The sequence below is a fragment of the Varanus komodoensis genome, unplaced genomic scaffold (assembly GCF_004798865.1).
Source record: "Varanus komodoensis strain SLA01 unplaced genomic scaffold, ASM479886v1 scaffold2, whole genome shotgun sequence".
NCBI classification, from domain to species: Eukaryota; Metazoa; Chordata; class Lepidosauria; order Squamata; family Varanidae; genus Varanus; species Varanus komodoensis.
Window position 1 is genome coordinate 9,270,000 of NW_025335568.1, and position 24,226 is coordinate 9,294,225.

The window sequence follows — 24,226 nt, forward strand, 5'->3', positions numbered from 1 at the left end:
CAGAAACATCTTGAGGTGACTTCCCGTCTTGACTTCTGTAACGCGCTCTACGTGGGGCTACCCTTGAAGACGGTCCGGATACTTCAATTGGTTCAGAATAGAGCTGCCAGGCTGCTGACGGGGACTGGACGTTATGTTCACATGACGCCAGTTCTCCGTCAGCTTCACTGGCTCCCCATTGAAGTCCGGGCCCAATTCAAGGTGTTGGTAATGACCTATAAAGCCCTAAACGGCTTGGGTCCTGGTTACCTGAAGGAGCGCTTACATCCATATTTGCCCAGTCGCCCCCTGAGATCGGCGGGAGAGGCCCTTCTCCGGGAGCCCTCCGTGAGAGAAATTAGAAGGGTGGCTACTCGGAGAAGGGCTTTCTCAGCGGTGGCGCCTAAGTTATGGAATGCGCTCCCCAGAGAGGTCCGCCTGGCGCCGTCGTTATTTGTTTTTCGGCGCCAGGCTAAGACCTTTTTATTTAAGCAACATTTTAAATGCTAAATACAATTGAATTTTATCTGGCCAGGGCGGCTTATTTTATAATGTGTGTTTTAATTAAGATTATTTTATATGGATTTTAACTTATTGTTTTATCGATGTTGTAAGCCGCCCCGAGGCTTCGGCAAATGGGGCGGCATAAAAATGTTTTAATAAATAATAAATAAATAAATAAATAAATATGGGAGCATTTTGGGGTACTTGGGCCTCTCTGCTTTGCCCTTGGCTCAGCCCTCTTTTGCATTTGGGCATGACCAAGGCTGCAGTGCAGCCCCTGAGAGCATCTCCAAAAAGAAGTTTGTCCCTCAAGGTGGAAGATGCTCAGCACCCTGGTCCACTTATCCTCTCATCCCACTGGCAGTGACTCTCCAGCCGCAGCCTCACTTGCTATCTGACCCTTTCACTCAAGCCCTCTGCAGGATATGTGGCCTTCCAGTTCTCATTGGACCACATTGCCCATCAGCCAAAGCCAGCATAGCCAGTGGTGAGGGACAATGGGGACTAAACCAGGGGACCTTCTGCATGACTATGGAGGCGCCATTTCTCCGATAGCATTGGGGACCAATAGAAGGTTAGGCATATTTTCCCTATGGGTGTCCTCAGAGTAACATTATAGTACAGCATGCAAACCCAGTCTGTCTTTGTTGTGACTAGTCTGGCTGTGGTTGATCCTTTGGGATAAATTTATGAAGGATAATGTGATTTGTCTCTTAATCCCTTAGCTGTGACCAATTGCATGATAAAGGATGGCTGAAATTGAAATACAGAAACTTGCAGTTGCCCTTCATCTGTTGACCTTATGATTCAGCCTGGCAGGAAGCAGCTGATGGTGAAGAGAGGAGAACTTCCTATTCCTGTCCTCCCTCCCCCACGTATTGTTTAGACGAGTGTGTGGATTGTAGCTGTTAAGGCAAGGATTTCATGAGTGGTGGGCTTTAATGAAAGTGGGCAGACTCCATGCTTGTGGAATGCAATTATCATTGTCATCGCCATCATTAGCACTCTCGAGATCCACCAAGTGGGGTCAGGTGTCTCAAAATGGCGGCAGAGGCAACCAGGGCCAAATCCAATGGGAGCTTGGTGTGGAGCCAGTTCCCAGGAACTGTACTGTGGGGTGGCTTGACCCGAGTGACTGGAGATCAGGGATGCTAACGTCTTCACTGCGGTCAGAAGGAAGCCTGTTCATTCTTGCCATGCTAAACTGTTGGAAGTCTGGAACCCTTGATGATCTGCTGCCGATCTCCTGGAGATCGAATGGTGGATGCTGGTTGACCATGGGCCTGTGCTGAGCAACACACTTGGTAAAGCAACCTTCAGATGGAGACCATATCTTTGTTTTTGCACCTCAGGTGGATGAAGGAGGACAGGTGCTGCTTCAGGCTCGCCACACCCTCTCCACTGACTCCGATGCGGCTTGGGAAAGCTCAGTAGTGCAAATCGTAACTTTTCCAAAATATGGGCATATTGAGAACACCAAGACAGGTAAGATAGTAAGCTGATGAGAGGATGGTGTTGCAGGGCAGATTCCCAGGAAAGTCTTAACTTTCTCCACTAGGAATATATAACCCACGTGAGAATGGCTAAGTCATTGCATAGCGGGAAGAACCTAAGCTGCATGGGCAGATGAGGCTGTCCACCGCTTCTCTGCATGATTAACTGCTCCGACTTTGCTTTCAATCAGCTTCTGCTATGGATGAAGCCCTTTAGCAGGTCTTCACACTAAGCTGCTTTGGACATAGCACTAAACCAGGGGTCGGCAACCCGTGGCTCTGGAGCCACATGTGGCTCTTGAATGCCTCTGCTGCGGCTCCGTCGCTCGCGTCACAGCTGCTGCCGATCCAAGGCCCGCGCTGGCACAGCGGCGTGGTGGCAACCGGCGGCGACTGCTGCTGAGCTGAGGCCCGTGCCGGCCAATCCGTGGCCTGTGGCGGTGCGGCCGGCACAGCACTTGGATAAATCGAAGAAAAGAAAAATTTCTGAAGAAAACCAAACATTTAATGATACTTGGGTAGATTCATTTGCTTTTACTGCTGACGAACTTAAGGGGTTTGCTGTTTAATGCATGCAACCCTTTAGCATTGACTTGGACTCTTCAGGAAGCTGTTCTCCTATTCAAAATATATGAAAGGAGTCCTACTAGTTTATAATGTAAGATTAAAAATAACAGTTTTTAGCGACTGAACAAGAGCTGCAGCTAAATCATAATGAAGATATACATAGCATTAAGGTAAAAAACGATATATGCAGTGTTATCTTCATTTTAGATGTCAAAAGGGTTTTGTGGCTTCCGGTGTTTTCTTTTGTGTGGGAAACGGGTCCAAATGGCTCTTTGAGTATTAAAGGTTGCTGAGCCCTGCACTAAACCATAGTTTAGAGAGACAGGAATGAGCTGTGGAGACCATTCACCTTATGTTTCCCGCTTCCAGTGCAACCATGAGAGTTAATTTCAAAGCTTCTGCTTTTCTTTTTAGATCAACTTCGGATCTTTTCATCATGCAAACCTGATCAAATGGTGGGTAATCTTAACTATGGTTAATGGACACAAGCCAGCTTCAAACCAGAGTTTGTGAAGCTGGATTGATTTTACTAACCATAGTTAAAATTAATCACAGTTTAGTCCTGAACATCCTGCTAAACTGAAGTTGTCTACATAAGCGGTCTACATGAAGTCGCTGGTCCACATAACACTTCGTATGTCAGTGCCTGGTCTCCCTATGTTCACCAGCGACATGAACACCCAGCCGTGGTCTAAAAAAAAGGAGTATGTGCAAAGTGCATCGAAGTACTCTTTAAAAAAAGAATGCACATCTCATAAACATAATACCCAACCGGAGTTACTAGATTTTTTTTTCTCATGAACCAGCATGGCTGTCTTTTTAATGTTTTTTTTTTTATGAGCACTTTTTATTGACTTGCAAAAAACCACTCTGAACTACAGCTTAGTTTTGTTTTTGGTCGGGATCTGTGTTCATTGTACACTATTATCTTTTTGGAACATTTCTCAAATGTAAGAGCGGCATCTTCGCACTACTCATAATTAAACTATAGAATTCGATTCTGCAAAGCCTTCTAAGCAATAACAATAAAAGAATTTAACTGCTCTTCCTGCCTGATGGATCAGGATAATTTTGTTTGCCATTAAATAACTTTTCATGTAGATACTGCTATGTTTGCAGGTAGGCGTCTTGGCCCTGGGAGTGCTACAAGCTCAGATCTGTCATTTCCGCTGCAAGATGTTCTGGACAACCGTATTTATTACTTTCAGAGTGTCCATGAAACTGTTGAGCCGTCAATGGACACGTTTAGCTTTTATGTCAGCAATGGCTTCGGCCAGTCAGAAACTAGTAGCGTCAACATCACTATTAAGGTGAGCGAGTCTACTGCATCCTCCGTTCATGTGAAATATCACAATATTATTATTATTATTATTATGAGAGAGGATGTGTAATTACCTCCCAGCAATCTGCCTCCCCTCCTTTGTTTTGCCTGCGCAAAAGAAGGAATCACACAAAGATTAGCGGGAGCATGAATTCAGATTGCTGGCTGGGAATGATGGGGGCCGAAGTTCAACACGTCTGGTGGGAACCAGCTGTGGGAAGGCTGTTTTACGTTCTCCATGATAACTTGAAATTTGAAGAGAGTCCAGGCTCAAATGTAAACTGTTTGAATTTGCTACATTTGCAGAACAAATTATGAGCCAGATAGCATAGCTGTCTTCTGCTTTGGAGTCTTCTTTTTCGGCTCCTGCTGCTGCTGTTTGACTTCTCCTCCTTCTCCTCCTCCTCCTCCTTCCTCCCCTGCCTCCTTCACGCTTTTCCCATTCTGCTGCTCAAGTAATTTTTCTCCCATGACCTCCTGTCTGCTTTTCACAGCATCGCAACGATGAGCCCCCTGAAATGCAGCTGGAGCCCATCCAGGTGCAGGGCAGCAGAGGGGCGGTGATCAGAAATTCCTCCTTACGGGTGAAAGACTTGGACACTCCTGACAACCAGCTGGTCTTCGTAGTGACCAAGAAGCCAACCTCTGGTGAGTTCCATGCCGAAAAAGCTCCCCGGAGCAGCGATGGGTGGACTCTAGAACTCCGCACATCTGGAACTTCAGTTCCCAGATGCCCCTGTGAGGAAAGCCTATGCTTGTGGGTGCTGGGGGTTGTAGTCCGACAGAGCAGGAGATCTGCCTTCTGCCTGCTCTTGTGCTAGACTGCATTTTGATGCCATTGCCCTACTGAAGGCGAGCCCACGTCGCCAGACCATGGCTTGGAGCCGGGAGCAGAATCTCTGTCAGCCTCAAGGCTGGAGTCAGAGCCAGAGCGGCCTCCCGGGGGCCCCACTGCTGTGATGGGGGAACATGCTCCCTGCCGTGCGTGGTGATCCGCAGTACACCATCTCTGCAGTGGAGGCGCACCATTTTTGGCTGCCACATCCATTCGCTTTCAGATGAGTCAGTGTCCTACCTGTTGTGTGATCCTTCTGCAAAACTGCCAGGTTGGTGTCACATCTTGTGCTACTAATTTCCGTGGGTGAATTAGGCATTGGACATGACGCGGCCTTCCCAACGATGGTGGTGTCACACTCCAACTCCCATCAGTCCCGGCCAGCATGGACAATGACCAAGGATGATGGGAGCTATTGTGCAGAACAAGTAGAAGGTGCCAGGTTGGGGAAGGTTTTGTAAGAAATGAATATGTATTGTGGGAAATAAGTAGTGGGATATTCAGGGAGCAGAAAGGAAATAATCTGCATGGGCTCTAACTCAGCAGGGCCAATCCTCTTTCAAAATGCAATTCCTGAGAAACCCTGCAGGCGGTGGAGGGCTCTCCAGGTGGCCTGGCTGAAAGCAGAAATACCCGTGTCTCAAAAATGCCAACTCTTAACTGCCAACTAAGCGAGGTCTGCCTGGCGCCGCCATTATTTGTTTTTCGGCGCCAGGCTAAGACCTTTTTATTTAAACAATATTTTAACAATGTTTAATATTATCTATAGGTTTTACCTTCCAGCCAGAATGAACCGGGGGTTTTTTATTTGTGTAATTTGTATTTTTTGTATTTGTATTGGGCACTATATTGTCTACTTATGTTTATTTATGTAAGCCGTCCCGAGGCGTTAAGCGATGGGACGGCATATAAAAACTCCAAACAAACAAACAAGCAAACACCTGCAGCTCTGCACCCCTGAGCTAACCCATAGTACTTCTCCTATTCCCAGGTTATCTCCTCCAGAGACCATCTCGTTTGGATCCCCTGGAGAATGGGCAAACTCTCTCCGAGGGGTCTACCTTCACCTATCAGGATATCTTGGATGAAAAGATGGTTTACGCATGGGACAGTTCTGGAGTCTGGTCTGATGAGTTCAGCTTTTCACTCTCAGATGGTCTCCACACACAGACTGGGAAGGTGGAGTTTTCGATACAGCTGCCAACAAGTGATCCACCCAGATTAGTCGTGAACAGGGGCCTGCAACTTTCTGCCGGTACACTATGAAAGACTGAATGCCAGGCGTGGATTTTTACAGAGATGGTAGCAGTGCTCCTAGGAAAACTGTAAATTCGGACAGCTCTTGCCCACTTCGTAAAACCTTGCATTTCTTTAAAAAATGCAGTGCCGTAGATGTGCAAAGCTCCACTGCCAAGATTTCTGGAATACCCAAATTTACTGCAAGCATCTCTGTAACACAAGTCTGCAATGGTTTTATGCAACTTTACAGTGATAACTTCCCTGTATATTCATGCAGTGTTTGTAGGTTGATCTGATGCTGAGAACTCTTAAAGATCTTTCTTTGCTCCATGTGATGGAACTACAGTTCCCAGGGTTTCCTCGGAAATTAGGAAGGCTTAGGCCCTGGTGTGCTTATAACTACTCTTCCTGTAAGACCCTGCCATGTACAGATGCTTCTCTGATGCTTACCTGGTCCATGTCTCCAAGGCAACCTGATTCTGCCATAGTTTATTTATTTATTTATTTAAAACATTTCTATGCCACCCCCATCACAACAAAGCCTCGGGGCGGCTCACAACCAAAACAAAAACAAACAAAATCATATAAAAATGTATACACTAAAAATATTAAAACCTGGTGCATCTCGGCTTAATTTTTTTTTAAAATCCTCCATAATAAATTAACACTTAAAATAAGTTTTAAATAAAAAAGTCTTAGCCTGGTGCCGAAAAACAAATAACGACGGCGCCAGGCGGACCTCTCTGGGGAGCGCATTCCATAGGTGATTCTTCTCCCTTGGTCATCCTTAGCCAGTTGCCTCCAGAGGGCTTGGAGTACAGCTCCATCATCCCCACTAGCACAGCTGGGAATGATGGGAAATGTGGCCCAGGTTGAGGAAGAATGGAGCATTTGATTTAGGAGTCTGTAAGCTTTTAATAGGGACTGCAGGTGGCGCAGTGGTTTAAACCGCTGTGCTGCTGGGCTGGTTGATCGAAAGGTCGCCGGTTCGAATCTGCACAACAGGGTGCGTTCCCGTTGCTCCGTCCCAGCTCCTGCCAACCTTGCAGTTCGAAAGCATGCAAATGCAAGTGGATGAAAAGGTACCACTTTGATGGTCAGGTAACAGCGTTCTGTGCACTTCGGTGTTTAGTCATGCCGGCCACATGACCACGAAGACTGTCTGCAGACAAACACTGGCTCCCTCGGCTAGGAAATGGAGATGAGCACCGCCCCCTGGAGTCAGGCATGACTGGACTTCACGTTAAGGGGAAACCTTTACCTTTTTTACCTTTAAGCTTTTAATAAATATTCATTTATTTAATGTATTTTTGGACTGCGTTTCAGGGCAAGAGCCCTCCCATGGTGGGGTAGAACAATGAAACTCACGTAATAAAAGCAGATGTGCTGATAAAAACTAAAAATGGCAACAAGCTTTCTCAAAAAACAAAAGCCAGCAGAAAACTGAACGTGCGACACCCTGGCAGTCGCAGCCACAACCCAGTCCAATGAAACATGATCAGGGGAAGGTACCAGTAGATTCCCCTCATCTCCTCGGCACCCTTCGTTCAGTCCCATTCCCCCATCCAAAATTGCGGTCCTGTTTATCTTGCGTCTGCACCACGGGAACATTTTGGTGGGTCTCCTCAGTCTGTCTTAAGAAATGGTGCTGCATCATATGTATATTTTAAGAATGACCCAGCAGGAAGAGCAACTCCCTTTCTCACTTTGCTCTTTTATCACTTAGGCTCCGTGGCGGCCATTACAGACCAGCACTTAAGAGCCACCGATGATGATTCGGATGACCAAACAATCACGTACCTCATCAAGAAGAACCCCCTCCTTGGAATTCTGCAGTTACACAAAAAGGATTCCTTGGTACAGATCTCTGCTGAGGGATTGGTCAGAGGTTTCACCCAGGCTGAGATAAACAAAGGTGGGCGTTCCTTGTTCTGAGAAGAAAAAGCGATTTCTGGCATTTCAGCCTGGTTCCAGGGCCAGGTTGTATGGCGCTTGGTTGCTTCGCTTCGCATTTAGTGAAACACCAGGGATGTAGATTGTGGAAGCTGTAAGATCTGGGCGAGAAAGAAAGAACAGGGGAATCAAGCGATTGCCTCAGCTGAGATACGTCAGTGAAAGTGGGTCAGTGGAGTCCTGGCACCCAGAACAAGAAGGGGTTTGGGGGAGGAGGTGGTGGAGGGAGGAGAGGTGTGCTTCTCCCTCCCCAGCTTCTGCGCAGTAGTCCTAATCCAAACTGAGGCTGTGCATATTTACTCTGGAGAAAAAGAGGATTTCTTCAGCTACACCTGGCTTAATGTCATGTGCAGTTTGACCTTCAAGGTGAAACAAATCGTCACCCTTGAGCTGTTAGCCATGGATCAAGGATTGCAAAGCACAATCGCCAGCTGAAACACCTGGTGCATAATAATAATTTGGGTTGTACCGCCTGAAACAGCCTTCAAAACTGGAACAGTGACCACCCTCCAAATAGGAAATGAGAATGAGAGCCAGTGTGGCGTAGTGGTGAAGAGCATGGGACTGGGACTCAGGCGATCCGGGTTCTAGTCCCCGCTCAGCCATGGAGCCAACTGGCCAGTCACAGACTCTCAGCCCAACCTACCTCACAGGGTTGCTGTTGTGGGGATAAGCTGGAGGAGGAGAATGATGTAAGCTGCCTTGAGCCCTTTGTAGGAAAAAGGCAGGATATAAATCGATAAATAAATAAATAAATGTCAGTGAGATACTTCAGTTTGGAGGTGGATGATGATGACGACGATGATTGGTCTGGAGCCCTAACCCAGGTTCCCCAGGACAGTGAGAACTTGGCAGTGGACTTCAGAAAATGTAGTGACACAAGCGAAGTGGAGATTCTGCTATTACTTTCCTTCTTTCCCTTCTGCTTTATGGTTACAGGGCAGCTGGAGTACAGCCATGAGAAAGGGGAGCATGGAGGAACAGTGGCTTTTGTTTTTGACGTGGAAGATGTGGAAGGGAACAAAATTGTGGACCAGGCATTTCTGATCAGTATAATAGGTAAGGCCAGGGATCTTGCTGCCGCCTTGCTTTCTTGAGCAAGACAGTTGATTTGGAGTCTGATAATTGGAAAGACGGAAATCGTGGAGAAGGGTTGAACCAAGGAACTCCATTTAAGCAGAGAAGAGAAGGATAGCACCAAACAGGCAGGAGTTACAATTTAATAAACATCTGGGTTAGGGATGTCTCAAAGCACTGTGGAATCCACCCCTCTAGCATCCATCAACATCCTCTCCTTCTTGGCCTGGTCTTAGAAAGAGAGCTGAGTGGAGAGAAAGTCCGCAAACACTGGCAGAACGCCAGCTGTGCAACCGGCATCCATCTTCCACATCACAGGCAGCAACACAAAGTCTGCTGCACATGATGAAGAGAGATGGCACGCATTCTGCACTCATACCGAGCTTGATTCCTGGCGAGTGCCAGGTGACACAGGCCGGGGAGCCAAGCCCAGGGAATTCAGTGGCTTCCCCCGCACCAAAGGGACTCCTCCCACTTCCCTCATTTGGGTGTTAATGACCTAAATTCCTGAGCATGACATCTTAGCCACCCTGCTTAATATTCCTCTGCGTTCCCATTCACCATTAATATGAATCACCTCGGTGTTTGTCCCTTCACCATATATTTGTCAAGGAGCTTTGCGGGTTATTTATGCATTCTAAGAAGAGATACGGGAATACATTTCGGCTGTTTTACCTTCGCCAAGGCATTGCTAAACACTCGCAGCGTGTAGCAAGATGCTGTGAGCGCTGATCACAGAACTGCACATTCGGAACACACTCCCCCCTCCCTGCAGCGCTTCTTGAGCAAACGCAAGGAATTGTGTGCAGGAAGATCCATCGTTCAGATTCTCAGAGTAGCCGTTCACTGCGAGCATGTGAACACAACAACGCAATCATGGTTTAATGTAACGTTAGCATAATTCAGAGGTGTACCTTTCCTCTCCGTTTACTTCTTAGCCATCACCTTTGTGTACATTTCTGCTTTTTTTTTTCTTTTAAATTGTCATGGAATTTAAAGCAATTCCTGCAGCTGGAATTGCTCTGAAAAGGAGCCATCAAAATGGGAATTAATATCTCCCCTTTCTGGAGGAGTTGGAGAATTGGAGGAGAAAACCAAATAAATCAGCTCAGTGCTTCGAATGCAGGGGATCCTACCATCAAGGGGGGTGGAGATGGGACCCCCTCCTTAGGTGTGCCTGCTCCTTTGCCTCCCCTTTCCGCATTTCAATGTTTCCAGCCTGTGCCAGCGGGTCCCTCTTTTTTCCTTTGTCAGGTCTCCCCTGGCGCTTTGCAACCTGACAGGCACTCCCATCTTGTCCATACTTGTAGAGAAAAGCTGGAAGTGTGCATTTGAGAAGAACTCGCAGCAGAGCATTAAATTACACCCCCATTAATGCCTTTTTGAAGCAGTAATGAATGATGGTCCTTCCAATGCGCCATTTGGGCATTGGAAGGAGGGCGGTCATCGGCATTACCATGTCACCCCTGCCAGGTAGCGCTGTGGCTGGTTGCTGCAACCCATCAAAACACCACCATGGTTTGGATGATAGAAGAAGCCGTTGTGGTCAAGGACAGCCTTAAAACAGAGCCTGCTGTGCTAATGAGAGGTTTCCAATCAAATCAGATATAAACAAATATAAAACAAGTTGTAGATTCTCAGGGTGGCTGGTTGTGGGAGAGAGTCGACCTGCAGAAACCATGCCCAGATTGGACAACGTAACTCCACCTGGCTGGCTTACCTGGGGTGGGTTGTCATGTCCCTGATCAGGTGATAGCAGAGTTTAGAACGTTTTTAATGTGAAGGAGAGGAATGTAGCAAAAGGAAGATGAGAAAAAAGGCAGCTCTCCTCTTAGCCTTGTCTTGGGTCCTTCCAGAGGACCGGTTGCCTCCAACCATCACTGTCAACACTGGACTGACACTGGAGGAAAACTCAGCCAAGAAGATCTCCACCCTAGAGTTGTCAGCCACAGATCCAGACAGCGATCCTAGTGACCTCCTGTACAGGATCACCCAGCAGCCCCAGCTGGGTCACCTGGAGCACGTGGCATCCCCAGGTATGCAAACATTCTCTTTTTGGGGGAGCAAAATCAAGGGAAATGCCCCCATCCTCCCTTGAGGTGCTGGATTGTGTGCCTTTGATCTCACGGGCATTTGCATTCTGTTAGGTTTTCGGAAATGTTATCTGCTATCGTGTGATAACACAGGTTCACCTGGTGCCAATGCTTCCTTGCTTTCGGCATCAGGCGAAAACCTTTTTATCTCCCAGTATTTCAATTGTTAACCTGTTTTATTTAGTTTTATATTTTAACACTGGAGGCTGTGCAACTGTTAATCTTATTTCTGTTTTTATTTTATTGTATTAATCTGTTGCAAACCATCCCGAGATGTCTGTGATGGGATGGTATAGAAAAGTTTTACATGAATAAATAAAATCAGAATGCTTGGGTTCAAACTGCTGCTCAGCCTTGAATGTGGTGAGCTCAGGATGCTGAGCAAGCGTGAGTGAGAGGGGCTTGAAATGTGAATGTTTCCCACTTGAAAAATCACACCTCATTCCGTGCTGATCTCAGACCTCCTCAGTTCTAGGGCCATTTTAATAGGGTCATCAGAGAGTAGGAAGGGCCCTCATGGATCAGAAAAAAGTCCATCTGGTCCAGCATTCTGGACACATGGTGGCCAACTACCTATGCCAATGGGAAATCCACAAGTGGGGCAGAACAGCACCCTCCCACCCATGTTCCCCAGCAGCTGGTGTGCCTAGGCACACTGCCTCTGATACCTGAGCTGTCCTGTATAGCCATCAGGACCAGTAGCCACTGCAGATCTTACTGTTCCTGAGTTATAGCATGATGGCACTCCTAGTGCACGGCTCAGTTCCCCCCATCATTGCTCGCAAAAGTACCTTTGCAATTGCAAAGCAGGAAGGGACAGATGGTGCATGGAGGGCTGGACCACGGCTGCAAACAATGCTCCCATTTGGGATTTTTCAGCTTTTCTTTCAAAAGCTTGAAATACACTTCAAGATTTCCAAAGTGTGTGTGTGTGTGAGGGGGGGATTTTTAAAGCTCGACAGTGGTCATGGACAAGCACTGTTCTCACTTTTTTAGTCTCAGCTCCCTACCTGTAAAATGGGCTGAAGACTGACAGATCTGGCAGAGGAATTGTGCCACTGCATGAGATGAGAAATCAGGAGGAAAAGGTCCCGTCCGTAGGTCCCTTCAGTTGCTCTCATTTCTTTCCCTGCTGCTGTTTTTCCACGGTAGGCCACAGGATCAGCTCCTTCAGACAGACGGACCTGATCTCACGCAGCATCCACTACATCCATACCAGTGCAACAGAGATGCATTCTGACTCTTTCGTCTTCTCTGTTTCTGATGGCTCGAGTGAGGTGAGCGGGTTTTCCACAAGCATGCAGTCAGCAGAGTTTGTGTGTGGAAAGATGTCTTTTTCAGTGTTTCCCCCTTTATCGGTGTCCCTCCAAACAGGTGAGCCAGCGTTTTGACATCACCATCAACCCGGTCGATGATGCTCTGCCTGTTGTGCAGAGCCCTGGAATGAGGGTCCAGGAAGGAGTGAAGAAAACCATCTCAGAGTTTGAGCTTAAAGCCACTGATGCTGACACAGAGGTAGAAGAGGGAGGCCTTTACTTGATGCTCCTGCCTGAAAGGCATCAAAGGGGTGGGAAAGGGTTTTTCTGTTTGAGGCAAGACTCCCTTGGGGAAATCTGTTGAATTCATCCTTTCTGTCCAGCCTGCTGTTTGAAGCGGGACCGATTCCTCTTGGCAGGAATCGCTTGCAGAAAGCTTTTGATAACCGGACTGCATGTCCTGGTCTGGCCCTTCCCTTCTGGCCCTCAGGCTTTACAAGGCCAGACGGTCCCTTTGCCATGCAGATCTTTCTCGGCACTTCACAGCTACAAGGCAAAGCAACTCTAAAATCCCTCTGCAAGATAAGCCTTTGCTCATGGCAAGCTGTGGAACCCAGACTGGGAACTTCTCCCCCAAATCCTTCCCCTTCAGTAACACTGGGGGCTCCGCTCTCAGGGCGAAGGGCCAGCTGATGGGACCTACGCACGCCCTTCAGCTGGGCAGCTTGTCTCTCCCGGTGCCTCATCACAGGGCCAGGGACCAGGCAAGGCAACAACTCCCAGTGCTCCCCTTCTTGGATCTTTTCCCTCTCTTCCAGAACCTCTCTGCTCTCCTAGTTGGCCTGGGAACCTGTGGGCAGAGACCCTGCGAGTGCTTCAAAGGCCTCTGCTTCTCCCTGAGTTTCCAAAATTCCTCTTGCCGATTCTTCAAGGCCTCTTCTTTGTCATCTTCTTCATCCTCAGAATCTGGGTCATGAGGACCCAGGGATGCCCACCAAGACTGGTGGCACTACACCACCTAACAGCCGGGCAAGGACCACAGGTTGCCCATGCCTGTGCTGGCGAAATCTGCAAGACCCATTTCACGTAAAGGGACTGTCCTGCTGGGATACTCCAGAAGGTCCAGCCCCAGGCTTCCAGGGCTGTCTAATGAAGAATCCCCTTGGGAGCTTCCCAGTAGGGCATGAAAGTCAGGGCCTTCTGTTGCCATGTGCACCCTCACAGCTAGTATGCAGAGCTTACTGCTGCTGGATGGGGAGGCTCCATCGATAAGCCTGCTTTTAGTGAATTTAGCAAATGTTTTTTCGAAGCCATCTGGGGACAGCTCAGGACAGCTCAATATACTTGACTCTGTAACTGTGCTGTTCCATGATAAAGCGAACACCTGAGACTACAGAGAGACAGACTCAGTAGAGACCTTTCTCTGCCTTCTCCCAGGCTGGCGTCCCCCAGTGCTTTGGTCTCCTCCCATCAGCTCTAGCCAGCTCTAGTGGGAGCAGCCTAGGAGGATTAGCCCAAAACAGCTGGAAGGAGAAGGCTGGTGCTGTGGGGAAACTTTGTGACGGACTCTTTTCAGTAGCAACCTGAAAGTTCAAGTGATTGTTGCGCTCTCGGGACAGGTTTCCAAGAGCTTTCAGAGACAGCTCTCCGTTTGGCTAACTGCCTGTGTTCCCTTCTGTTCACAGGCCAAATTCATCACATTCACCGTTGTGCAACCCCCACGCCATGGCCTGATTGAACATACCGATGACGGGCACCATCACCGGCAGACCCATGCCTTCACCATGGAGGATGTCTACCAGAACCGGATCAGTTACAGCCACGATGGAAGCAACTCACTGGATGACCGCTTCACCTTCACCGTGTCCGATGGGACCAATCCATTTTTTGTTGTGGAGGAGGATGGGAAAGAGGTGGGTGTGGAGACAACAGTGGCTCTAGATCGCAGTCCAAAACAGTTTTCACACGCAGTGGAACGGCACTATGCCACTAATCCTGAGTTGTGCCACTTCAGGTTGCAAGATGAAGGATACAAGTTTAACTTACTCTGAATAGCACAGCGCTCTGTCGGAACGATTTCTAGTTTCTGGGCGAGCTTGGATCCACCATTGCTCCTTGGAAGCCCAGATAGCCGCTGTGGCCAGGAGTGACTTCGCCAGCTTTGGCTGGTGTGATAGCCGAGTTCTTTGTAGGGGAAGGAGGATCAGCTGCAGTGATTCATGTCTTCATTATCTCTCATATAGATTGCTGTTGCGCATTCGCTTGAGGCGGCCCTTAAATATAGTCACCAGTGAACAGACTTGTCTGTAGATGCTACAACTGGGATTTTGGGGGGGAAGAAGATCAATTGCTATGACTTCCGGGTTGCTTCTGGCCAAAAGGATGCACTTACTGCCTGTAATTAAGCCTTCAGAGAGTCATTTCAAACTTTTAGAACAAGGGAAGACTGGCCAAAGCTGGGAAGCTACCAAATGATTGGATTTTGGAGGAAAGGGAATGTCTGGAGAGCCCTAGAGATACGGATTTGGCCCTCAGGTGTGAGCATAGCAACATAAGAAGCTGTCCGACTGAGTTGGAGCCTTGCTCCATCAGTAATGCTGACACTGTCTGGCAGTAGATGCCCAGGGTTTCAGGCAGCCCTAGTGCTAATCGGGATCCTGGAGCCTGCGCTTTCTCTGCGCACACCTGCTGAGCTACGGTTCTGCTTGCGGTCTTGCAGAAGATGATTGCATGGCATGGTAATGGCCACCTCATTTCCTCAGATCGTGACAGCTGTGCCCCAGTGGTTCAGAGTGGAAATTCTTCCTGTGGATGATGGGACCCCAAGAATTGTCACAAACCTGGGCCTCCAATGGCTGGAGTACATGGATGGCAAGGTAGGCTTTACCACTGGTTGCTCTTCAGGTCAGAGCATCCTTTCTGACACATGCAGAAAATAGGAGGAGATGGGTAGTGGCGCAGCAGGGAATGCGCAGCTTTCTAGGTCCTGAGAACTTCAGCGGAAACAAAGAAAGGCTGTCCTCCAGACCTGGGTATTGTTCTCAGCTCCATTCCTGCATTCGGTTTGGAGGCAGGTGGGTATTTGCAGGAAGAGCTCACCTTTTGCCCCACTGCTAAGCAGAGGACAGCCCGGGTCTTCATCAAGCATGGGGACCAGGGAGTCAGTCTTCGTTCTAGGTGGAAGAGCTGCGTGTGACAAGGCACTGCTGCTTGTTTGGGCCTTTTCATGGGCCACCTTGAAGCCTCCAGGCATGGAAAGGCAGGATATACCTGTGCTGAACAAATGACAGATATCCAGGTGTGGATACCCTGGGCTGAACTGGTCGCAGCACACACGGTAGCTGTTGGGGCCCCCAGAAATCAGCCAGAGTAGTGCCACTCACGGAGGAGTGGCTCACGCTCTCTCTCCCCTCCCCTTTCCCTTGTGGGGCAAACGGCAGATTCGCCGGTCGGGGTGGTTGCAGTTGTGAAAATGGCATTTGGGAAATGCTTCCCTCCCAACCCTTGTGCTGTGGCTCTGATTGTCTCGGGAGAAAGGCCCTTGTTCCTGCATGCATTGTGTGTTTGTTTGTTTGTTTGTTTTAAAGCACATGGGAAATCTAGTTGTGAATCTCGTCCCATGATGAGATTTCTTGGTTTATCTGGGTCTGTTACAGTGAGCTAATGAAACGTCTTTCAGATCTGATGTAAAGGGAAAGAGATGGAGCAGTTTGCTCTTCACTCTGGTCCTTCACCTTCGCCAGTCTCCCTCTTCTCCCCTTTCCCAGAACAACCAGCCGTCCGGTGGGTCTTTGGCTTTTGCGTTGGGTTTTCACAAAAGGCTGGCATGCTTCTTCTCAGTGGCAGTAGGTAGGGTTAAGCCCAGAGTCTGTGCAGGAGTTTCTCAAGAAGACGCAGGATTTGATTTTGGTTCAGTCCTGCAGCCGGAGGAGGTGGCTAAGACCTCAAAACACTGGTGCTAGGTGGGAACCCTGCTGGCAGCCCAACAAACCATTCCAGGGTGGTGGGAAAACCAAGCCAAGGCAAAGATGAGAAGGAGAAGGGACTGGGCGGTATTGACCATCAAGTCAAATGTCAAATGAGTGGAAGTCCAAGCGGTTTGCCGCCCAAAAGAGACTGGCTCACTTGCACCTTTTCACAAATGAGTTGGGGTTAGAACCGACAACTTGTCCAGGCTGGAAACAGGGCAGCCTCCCAACACCATAAGAACATCAGCTCAGCATTCGCAACATATACTTGCTTCTTTTGCCTCCAGCCTGTTCCGTGTTGCCTTCAGCTCTGCCTCCCACTGGAATCTGGCTGCTGTGGACTTTCCAAAATCAAACCCAGCCTGCAAGAAGGTCGGCCTGCCTGGCTTGCACAGATCTCTGGGTCAGTGCCCAAACCCCTTGCACGTGAATTCCGTGAACAGTCGGGAAGCACCCAGTGCTCCCGTGCAAGTAGAGCTATGGAGAAATGAAGAAAGCAGACAGGAAGAAAATGGGTGCATTCGAAACATGGTGCTGGAGGAGAGCTTTGCAAATACCCTGAACCAACTGAAGGAGAAACCTACTAATAGTTCTACTAATCTATCTACTAATCTATCAAGTCAGAGCGTTCCCTGGAAGCAAAAATGACAAAACTGAGGCTGCCCTACTTGGGACACATCATGAGAAGGCAAGACTCCTTCGAGAAGACCATCATGCTAGTAGGGAATGTCAAAGGCAGAAGAAGAAAAGGAAGACCAAATACAGATGCAGTGAAGCCATAGAAGAAGCCACAGCCTCAGACTTGGAAGGGCCTGATGGAGCTCTCACGAACGGGACATTTAGAGGCGTTCATCCGCAGGGCAGTCACAGGTCCAAGTTGACTTGGTGGCACATAGTGGATATGGATCCTCCTAGAAACCTCCGTGCATTCTACAGGAAATGCAGGATAGCAGTGTAACTCGCTGCATAGCTATGAAGGCCGGTGAATATCACCCTTCAAAAGTTCCGTCACACGGTAGCTTGACCACAGCACAGAACCTCTCTGTGGAGTTGCACTTAGAGGAGCCGGCTTGGTTCTTCCTTGCTTCAGCCCTGAAACTGGTTTATGCGGGCACACTGCTTCTGATACGAGGAGCAGCACAGAGCCATCTGGGCAGGAGGCCATTGGTAGCCTTTATGAGTTGGTCCGGTCCCCTTTTAAAGCCATCCAGAGTGACGGCCGGTGCTACCTCTTGGGCGAGTGAATTTCACAGCTCAGTGTTGTGTGAAGAACTCCATCCTTTGAGCTGTCCTGTACCTAATCAGCTTCACAGGATGACTCCTTTGGGTTCTGGTCTTGCGAGAGAGAGAGACAAATGTCTCGGTACCCACCATGCATAATTTTGTACATCCCTATAATGTCTCCCTTACTTGCCTGTTTTCCAGGCTAACTGAAATGGATCTCCCGGGTACCACTGTGCATGAGGCGCTCATGTCTTCCGTAAAGGCACATCTCATTGACCAGCTCCTCCAGGGCGTGAAATGTATAAACCTTGCAATTTGGTCTTGACTGCAAAAGGCCAGGCTAGAGCTTGAGTGCTCTTACACGAAAGGGAATTGGTTGAGGGAGGGGGTCTCGTAGTGCTGCCAACTGGTATGATGGATGAACTGGAGCTCTGCTGTTTGTTTCATCTGCAGCTGTGGCTAAACCAACCATCAATCTTGAGCTGTGGGGCTGAGGTCCCTGGCAGTGCGGCTTCCCCGTCCTCCAGCTCGCTCCATGGGCTGCACTCCCTCAGGTCTTACTCTGCTGCGATTGGCATTTGCTTTCCTAAAGTGGGAAGCCCTCCGAGATTAATTGCTGTGATTAATCAAGTAATTCTCCCTTCGCTGATGCAAAGGGCTGGTAATGAAACCAGATTTTCATTGCAAGTCATGCTAGGTGAGTGGGTGTTAATGGCAGTGTTCACATGCGGCTCGTGATATTAAAAGAAAAAAGCTGGCACCGGTACAAAAAATAATCCAGGGACATAAATGGCTTTAGGAGCATTTAATAGGTTAATGGTTGGGGAGTCTGGGGTCTGTCTCCGTTCCTCTTCTGCACTGTCTCCCATTGGGAGTTTGTAATTGCACCCAGTAGGAAAGTGCGAGAGGAGCTGAGCAAGTCAAGGGCCTGGAAAGATGACATTGAGAAATGAGATCAAGATTAGGCAACCCTCAGTTGACAGCTCCCATAATCCCTGTCCATTGGTCATACTGGCTGTGACTGATGGGAACTGCAGTCAGGCATATCTGGAGGACACCAGGCTGCCGTCACTTGATTTACGGAAATAGATACATCCTCCTCCTGGCTAGGGTTGGCGCCCCAGTTTGCTTTGCTCTGGCTCCCTCCTGGCCTGGCTCAGAGGTTTCCTCCCTATTCTGTGCGTTTCTCATTCCCTTGAGTGTTTGGAGGAGCAGAGCTATTGGAGCCCCATCACAGGGAGTGTCAAAGGATGGGCATACGAGCATATCAACGTAGTCCTTCGCTATTAGATTAGACTAATGGCACTTTCCGCAGTCCGGTGTCTGCGGCTACTGCAGCTTTCCACACCCGCGGCCAGCATGGCCAACCCGGCTGGGCAAGAGTGCACAAGCGGGTTTCAGCTTCCAGACTCAAACCTGCAAAGCCGTAACGCTGCCTCTGCTTCATGCTCTATCCAGCCAAAGAACCTGATCACCAAGAAGGAGCTGTTGACGGTGGATCCTGATACAGAAGATAAACAGCTGATCTACGAGATAACAGTGGGGCCGAAACACGGCTACATGGAGAGGAAGCTGCAGCCGGGGACAGCGGTGACCACATTTACGCAAGGTAGGAGGGGCAAGGCGGTGGGATGCATTTCTCTTTATTCATGCTATGCGGCTTTCCTTGGCAGACGCCTGCTTCTCCCTGGCATTGAGAAGACTCGGGCAATACCGAGATCGCTTCTCTTGTCCGATTTTCCCTCATTTGTTGTTGATGATGATGATGTTAGACTGTATTTATGTTTGTTTGTTTCATTTTTATGCTGCCCAAGGGCCAAAGCTCTCTGGGTGGTTAACAAAAGTTAACACACACACACACCAAAGTTAGTATAAGACAGCAAGTCCATAAAAGCTGTTGCAACTGAATCTGCATAGAGGCATGGCAGTAGTGCAGGATAAAATGCAATATTGAAAATAAAGTTTAAAAGTCAAACTGTTAAAATGCTGAGAAAATAGAAAGCTATTTGCCGGCCGTTGCAAAGAATACAGAGTAGGTGCCAGGCTGACCTCTTTGGGCAGCTCATTCTACAGCCGGGGTGCCACAGCCGAAAAGGCCCTCCTCCTGATAGCCACTCACCTCACTTCACACATCCGGTCTTTTTTCCCTCTTGTGGGGAGGCCAAAGAGGTTCACACGGCTGCATTTTATCCTTGCAACAGCAGCTCTTGAGATAGGTTGGGCAGAGTCCATGACTGGTCCAAAGTTATCCAGCGAGCTTCATGGCTGAGTGGGGACTAGAACCCGAACCTCCCAGGTCCCCAGTCCAACATGGGAACCACCACACCACACCAACTGCCCGTCTGTTCCTCCTGCATTCTGCTCCTCACGGCACACCACGGGGACAGAGCAAGAATCCGAACAGCCAAGTTCTTCTGAGGGACTTGAACTGACACCTCTCCACTCCCCAGGGAAGGAGTGAAACTTGCACAGTTGTGGTTCTTTGTTCTTTTTGCAAGCAGAAGTCAGCTGTGGAGATGAAGGGGTGTGTGCAGGAATCTAAGAAAAGCTGGGCAGGGACAGACTAAAGGTGGAACAGCGTGTTTCCCATGGGGGCCAACCAGGCATCCATAGAAAGTCCTCAAGGAGGATATGAGTTCAGTAGTGCCACCCAGCTCATGTTCCCCAGCAGCTGGCATGCAGAGAAATGTACCCCCTGCTCCTGGAGATGATATACCGCCATCTTGACAGATCGCCATTTATAGATGTACCGGTTGTGAATTTGTCTAGTCCCCTTGTTACAGCACAAGGCACTTGCCCTCCAGATGGCCTCGAAAGGTTTGGGACTTTTTGCTGGGGCTTAATGTGTGGGACCAGAGAGAACAAGCGCTGGCTTTGCATTCACATAAACACACGCAACACTTCAGAAGGGAAGGAAAGTTAATTTCTCAGAAAAATAGAGTGGGCGCAAGCTTTTAGTCAGTGTTGCCTAGATAGCAAATATTTCTGTTGCATCCCAGTCTTACTCTATATTTCTAAGAGATAAAGAACATCCTGCCTGAATGAGAGAGAGAGAGCGAGAGAGAGAGCGAGAAGGAGGGAGCGGTGAATTCTGTGCCAGGGATCATTAGTCTGTCTGTCCCAGCTGTGCTCTGGACTGACATTTTCATTGAGCTATTTGCCATGTCCCCAGTTCCCTTTCCTGGCCAGTTAATGCCAATTCAGAACACTTCCGTGCATATGGGAAGTTATTTGTCCCGGTGTGCATCACTTTCCATCGCTTTACTTACACCTACAGGCTGAGAGATCATGAAGATACCTCCAGGCAACATCCATCCAGAGTGGCTCATGTTCCTTGGGATTGTTCTTACTTTGTTCTAATATTATTTGTTTATTATAAGCTGTGTCCAGAAAGAGGCAGGCACAGAGGTTATCTTTATGGCTTATATGTATGAGAAACAAAACAAAAAAAAATCCCTAATTCCTGGATTAGTTCCCTGAAGAGTCTCTTCTTTACAGAGGACGTGAATTTGGGATTGATCCAGTATGTGTTGGATGAAGAGAGAACTCAAGAGACAGAAGATAGTTTTCAGTTTCTGGTAAAGGACAGCAAGCCCAGTATGGTCACTGACAATACCTTCCATATTCAGTGGTCTCTTATCAGCTTTCAGCACACCAGGTAAATAACTTAACTCAGCAATGGCTTTGCTGCCTCATAGCACAGGGAATGAATTCTGTTGCATTTTAGCATGTTGAAGATACTAACTCCTGCCTGCCACTCATGAACTGTCTCAGCCAGTAGCTGAGCTTTGCTGCGATGTCACAGAATGTGCATAAGGCTGGAATGTTGCTTGCTTTTTACAGATTATTGATATAATTGTCTGATCATTATTTTACTAGAAAGGTTCCCAATGGATATTTTAAGTAAATACACGGCAGAGGTCAAAAGGCACTTTGAATGTGAGCAAAACTTCTGGAGCTCAGAGCTGCTAGGCGACAGACAGACAAAATTGAGATTTTGTCCTTGACAGAATGACATTCTGAAGGCTCTTTAGGGAAAAAGCCAAGAGTTTTGTTGGCTGAAAAAAGTGGTTAGAGTAGACTGACAAGGGTGCAGGGAGGAGTCTGAAAAGCAAGGATCTAAAGGAGCAAGAGTGAAGGAAGAACAAGGCAGAGCTTTCAGGATTTGGGAAAGGAAGGAACTGGGGGGTGGGGAGAATTAAAAACCACAAAGGCCCAACACCTGGGAATTGGAAAATGGGGTTCAAAACCTTCTGGTTTGAACTAATCAGCCAAATGATTGCTCACTTTTTCCTACTTCAGCCAGCATTTGTACATTTTCTTAGTCAATACTGTACCACTTGCTTCAGAAAGCGTTAGTTAATTGGACATGCATTTCTGGGCTTCTGCCAAATTAAACTTTGCAGTTGTGTTTTTATTTCTTCACCTCTTCCGGAGCTCAATTAAGCCAATGATATTAAATCAAGTTGCCCCTAATGAAGGCAGACCATACACTGACTAAGAGGAAGGCAAATGCACCAAAGTTGATCAGACTGATCTAAACCGCTGCACAAAGTCTGAATGTGTTGATTTTGAGCACAAGTGGCTGAAAGCCCCCTGGATAGAGAGGGACATGCATTCACCATGAAAAGAGATTTGTTCCCACTGTTTCTTGAGCATCTTCCCTGAGACCTGAAAGCACGACTAGCCTCATCCTTCTTTCTCCAGCTACAATGTCAGTGAAAAGGCTGGTTCCATCAGCGTCACAGTGAAGAGGACAGGAAACCTCAAACAATACGCTATTGTTCTGTGCCGCACCGAGCAGGGAACGGCCACCTCTGGCTCCCGCTCCCGGCCTGGGGAACAGGATTATGTCGAGTATGCAGGCCAGGTGAGTTCAAGTGGGCAAGTCATGAGCGGAGCTGGCTGGAGCCGGGGGTCAGACTAGATGACCCGGGAGGCCGCTTCGGACTGTCTCTGTTTCTGTGTTTCTAAGTGCAGTATAATGCCCAGGAAAAAACGCTCTGGGATGGAGTGGTCTGCTCCATATTAAGGGAACAGCACAAGGTGGGATTGGGTTCAGCCTGGCTTTCATCTGTGGAGGAAAGCTGGACATTGGATTGCTGCTCGATCTTTGCATGACTCTCCTTTTCATGCAGAATGAGCAACAATGACAAATGCGAGCAGGAATCAAGCCTGAGACAACGGGCAAACAGTCCTGGTGAACTTGAATGTCACTTGCTCGCCCCACCACCATACAGGTGCAGTTTGATGAACGGGAGGACACGAAATTCTGTACCATCTTTATCAATGACGACGACGTCTTTGAGAACATGGAGAGCTTTACTGTGGAGCTGAGCATGCCAGCCTATGCCCTGCTGGGAGGCATCACGGAGGCCAAGGTCTTCATCAACGATGCGGAAGATGAGCCCACCCTGCAGTTCGACAAGAAAGTCTACCGTGTCAGTGAGAGCGCCGGCATTATCTCAGTCCCCATTGAAAGAAAAGGTATGTTGAATTGGAGCTTAGAGAGGAAACAAGCCAGCTCTTAGCTCTGCCCCCTTTTGGAACGGTGTTGAGCCTGGGTAGTCAATTATTATTATTATTTTTTGTTTAGTCGCAAAGTTGTGCCCAACCCATCATGAACTCGTGGCCAACATTCCTCCAGGCTCTCCTGTCCTCCATCGTCCCTCGTAGTCCACTCAAGTCCACACCCACTGCCCCAGTGACTCCATCTAGCCACCTCATTCTCTGCTGTCCCTTTCTTCTTTTGCCATCAATTGTTCCCAGCATGAGGGTCTTCTCCAGTGAGTCCTTCCTTTTCATTAGGGGGCTGAAGTATTTGAGTTTCATCTTCAGGATCTGACCTTCAGGGTTGATCTTGTGTAGGACTGACAGGTTTGATCTCCTTGCAGTCCAAGGAACTTACAGGAATCTTCTCCAGCACCACAATTCAAAAGCCTCAATCCTTCGGTGCTCAGCCTTCCTTATGGTCCACCTTTCACAGCCATACATTGCAACTGGGAAAACCATAGCCTTGACTATACGCACTTTCGTTGGCAGGGTGATGTCTCTCTTTTTAGTATGCTGCCTAGTTTTGCCATAGCTTTCTTCCCCAGGAGCAAGCGTCTTTTAATTTCTTGGCTGCAGTCCCCATCTGCAGTGATCTTGGAGCCCAGGAAAATAAAATCTGTCACTCCCTCCATTTCTTCCCCATCTATTTGCCAGGAAGTGAAAGGACCAGATGCCATGATCTTAGTTTTCTTAATGTTGAGTTTCAAGCCAACTTTTGTGCTCTCCTCTTTCACCTGCATCAAGAGGCTCTTTAGTTCCTCTTCACTTTCTTTCATTATGTCAAATGATTGCTCAGGTCCTTTTCTCATGAACAGCAACTCTGATCTGCTGATCTTCAGTTTGCGGGATCCCAACTCAGCCCTCTGAGGTTCCACTGAAGCCCCACCCCCTTTTCCCTACTACCAGCAGATAATTGCAGACCCCTATCCACGACTCGTCTGGGTGGATCCATGGCTGGCGCAGCAACCCTATGGAAAACTTGTGTGTAGAGATCATCCAAGAGTGAAAGCCAGAACTGTACAGTGTGTGAAGCATCCATTCATCCAGGATATTCTCAAAAAGAAGGGTCAAGCCCTCTGGAGCCCATTCTTTGGGAGTCCCAAGCAAGGCTGTCTCTTGAGGAGATAACCTGAGAACAGGGAGAATACTATGGGTTAGGGTCAA

General features: G+C 48.3%; 1 protein-coding gene across 1 annotated transcript in view; it reads left to right on the forward strand.

Moving 5' to 3' along the window:
* The window catches only part of FRAS1 (Fraser extracellular matrix complex subunit 1), a 192,974-nt gene that overhangs the window by 134,287 nt on the left and 34,461 nt on the right, over positions 1-24,226 (forward strand). The window contains exons 38-52 of the mRNA XM_044428485.1: positions 1,836-1,968; positions 3,663-3,853; positions 4,359-4,512; positions 5,691-5,954; positions 7,665-7,853; positions 8,831-8,950; positions 10,825-11,004; positions 12,214-12,338; positions 12,436-12,576; positions 14,003-14,230; positions 15,080-15,193; positions 18,968-19,118; positions 21,008-21,167; positions 22,217-22,379; positions 22,750-22,996. Coding sequence (XP_044284420.1) covers positions 1,836-1,968; positions 3,663-3,853; positions 4,359-4,512; positions 5,691-5,954; positions 7,665-7,853; positions 8,831-8,950; positions 10,825-11,004; positions 12,214-12,338; positions 12,436-12,576; positions 14,003-14,230; positions 15,080-15,193; positions 18,968-19,118; positions 21,008-21,167; positions 22,217-22,379; positions 22,750-22,996 — 2,560 coding nt within the window. The remainder of the gene's footprint in view (positions 1-1,835; positions 1,969-3,662; positions 3,854-4,358; positions 4,513-5,690; positions 5,955-7,664; positions 7,854-8,830; positions 8,951-10,824; positions 11,005-12,213; positions 12,339-12,435; positions 12,577-14,002; positions 14,231-15,079; positions 15,194-18,967; positions 19,119-21,007; positions 21,168-22,216; positions 22,380-22,749; positions 22,997-24,226) is intronic.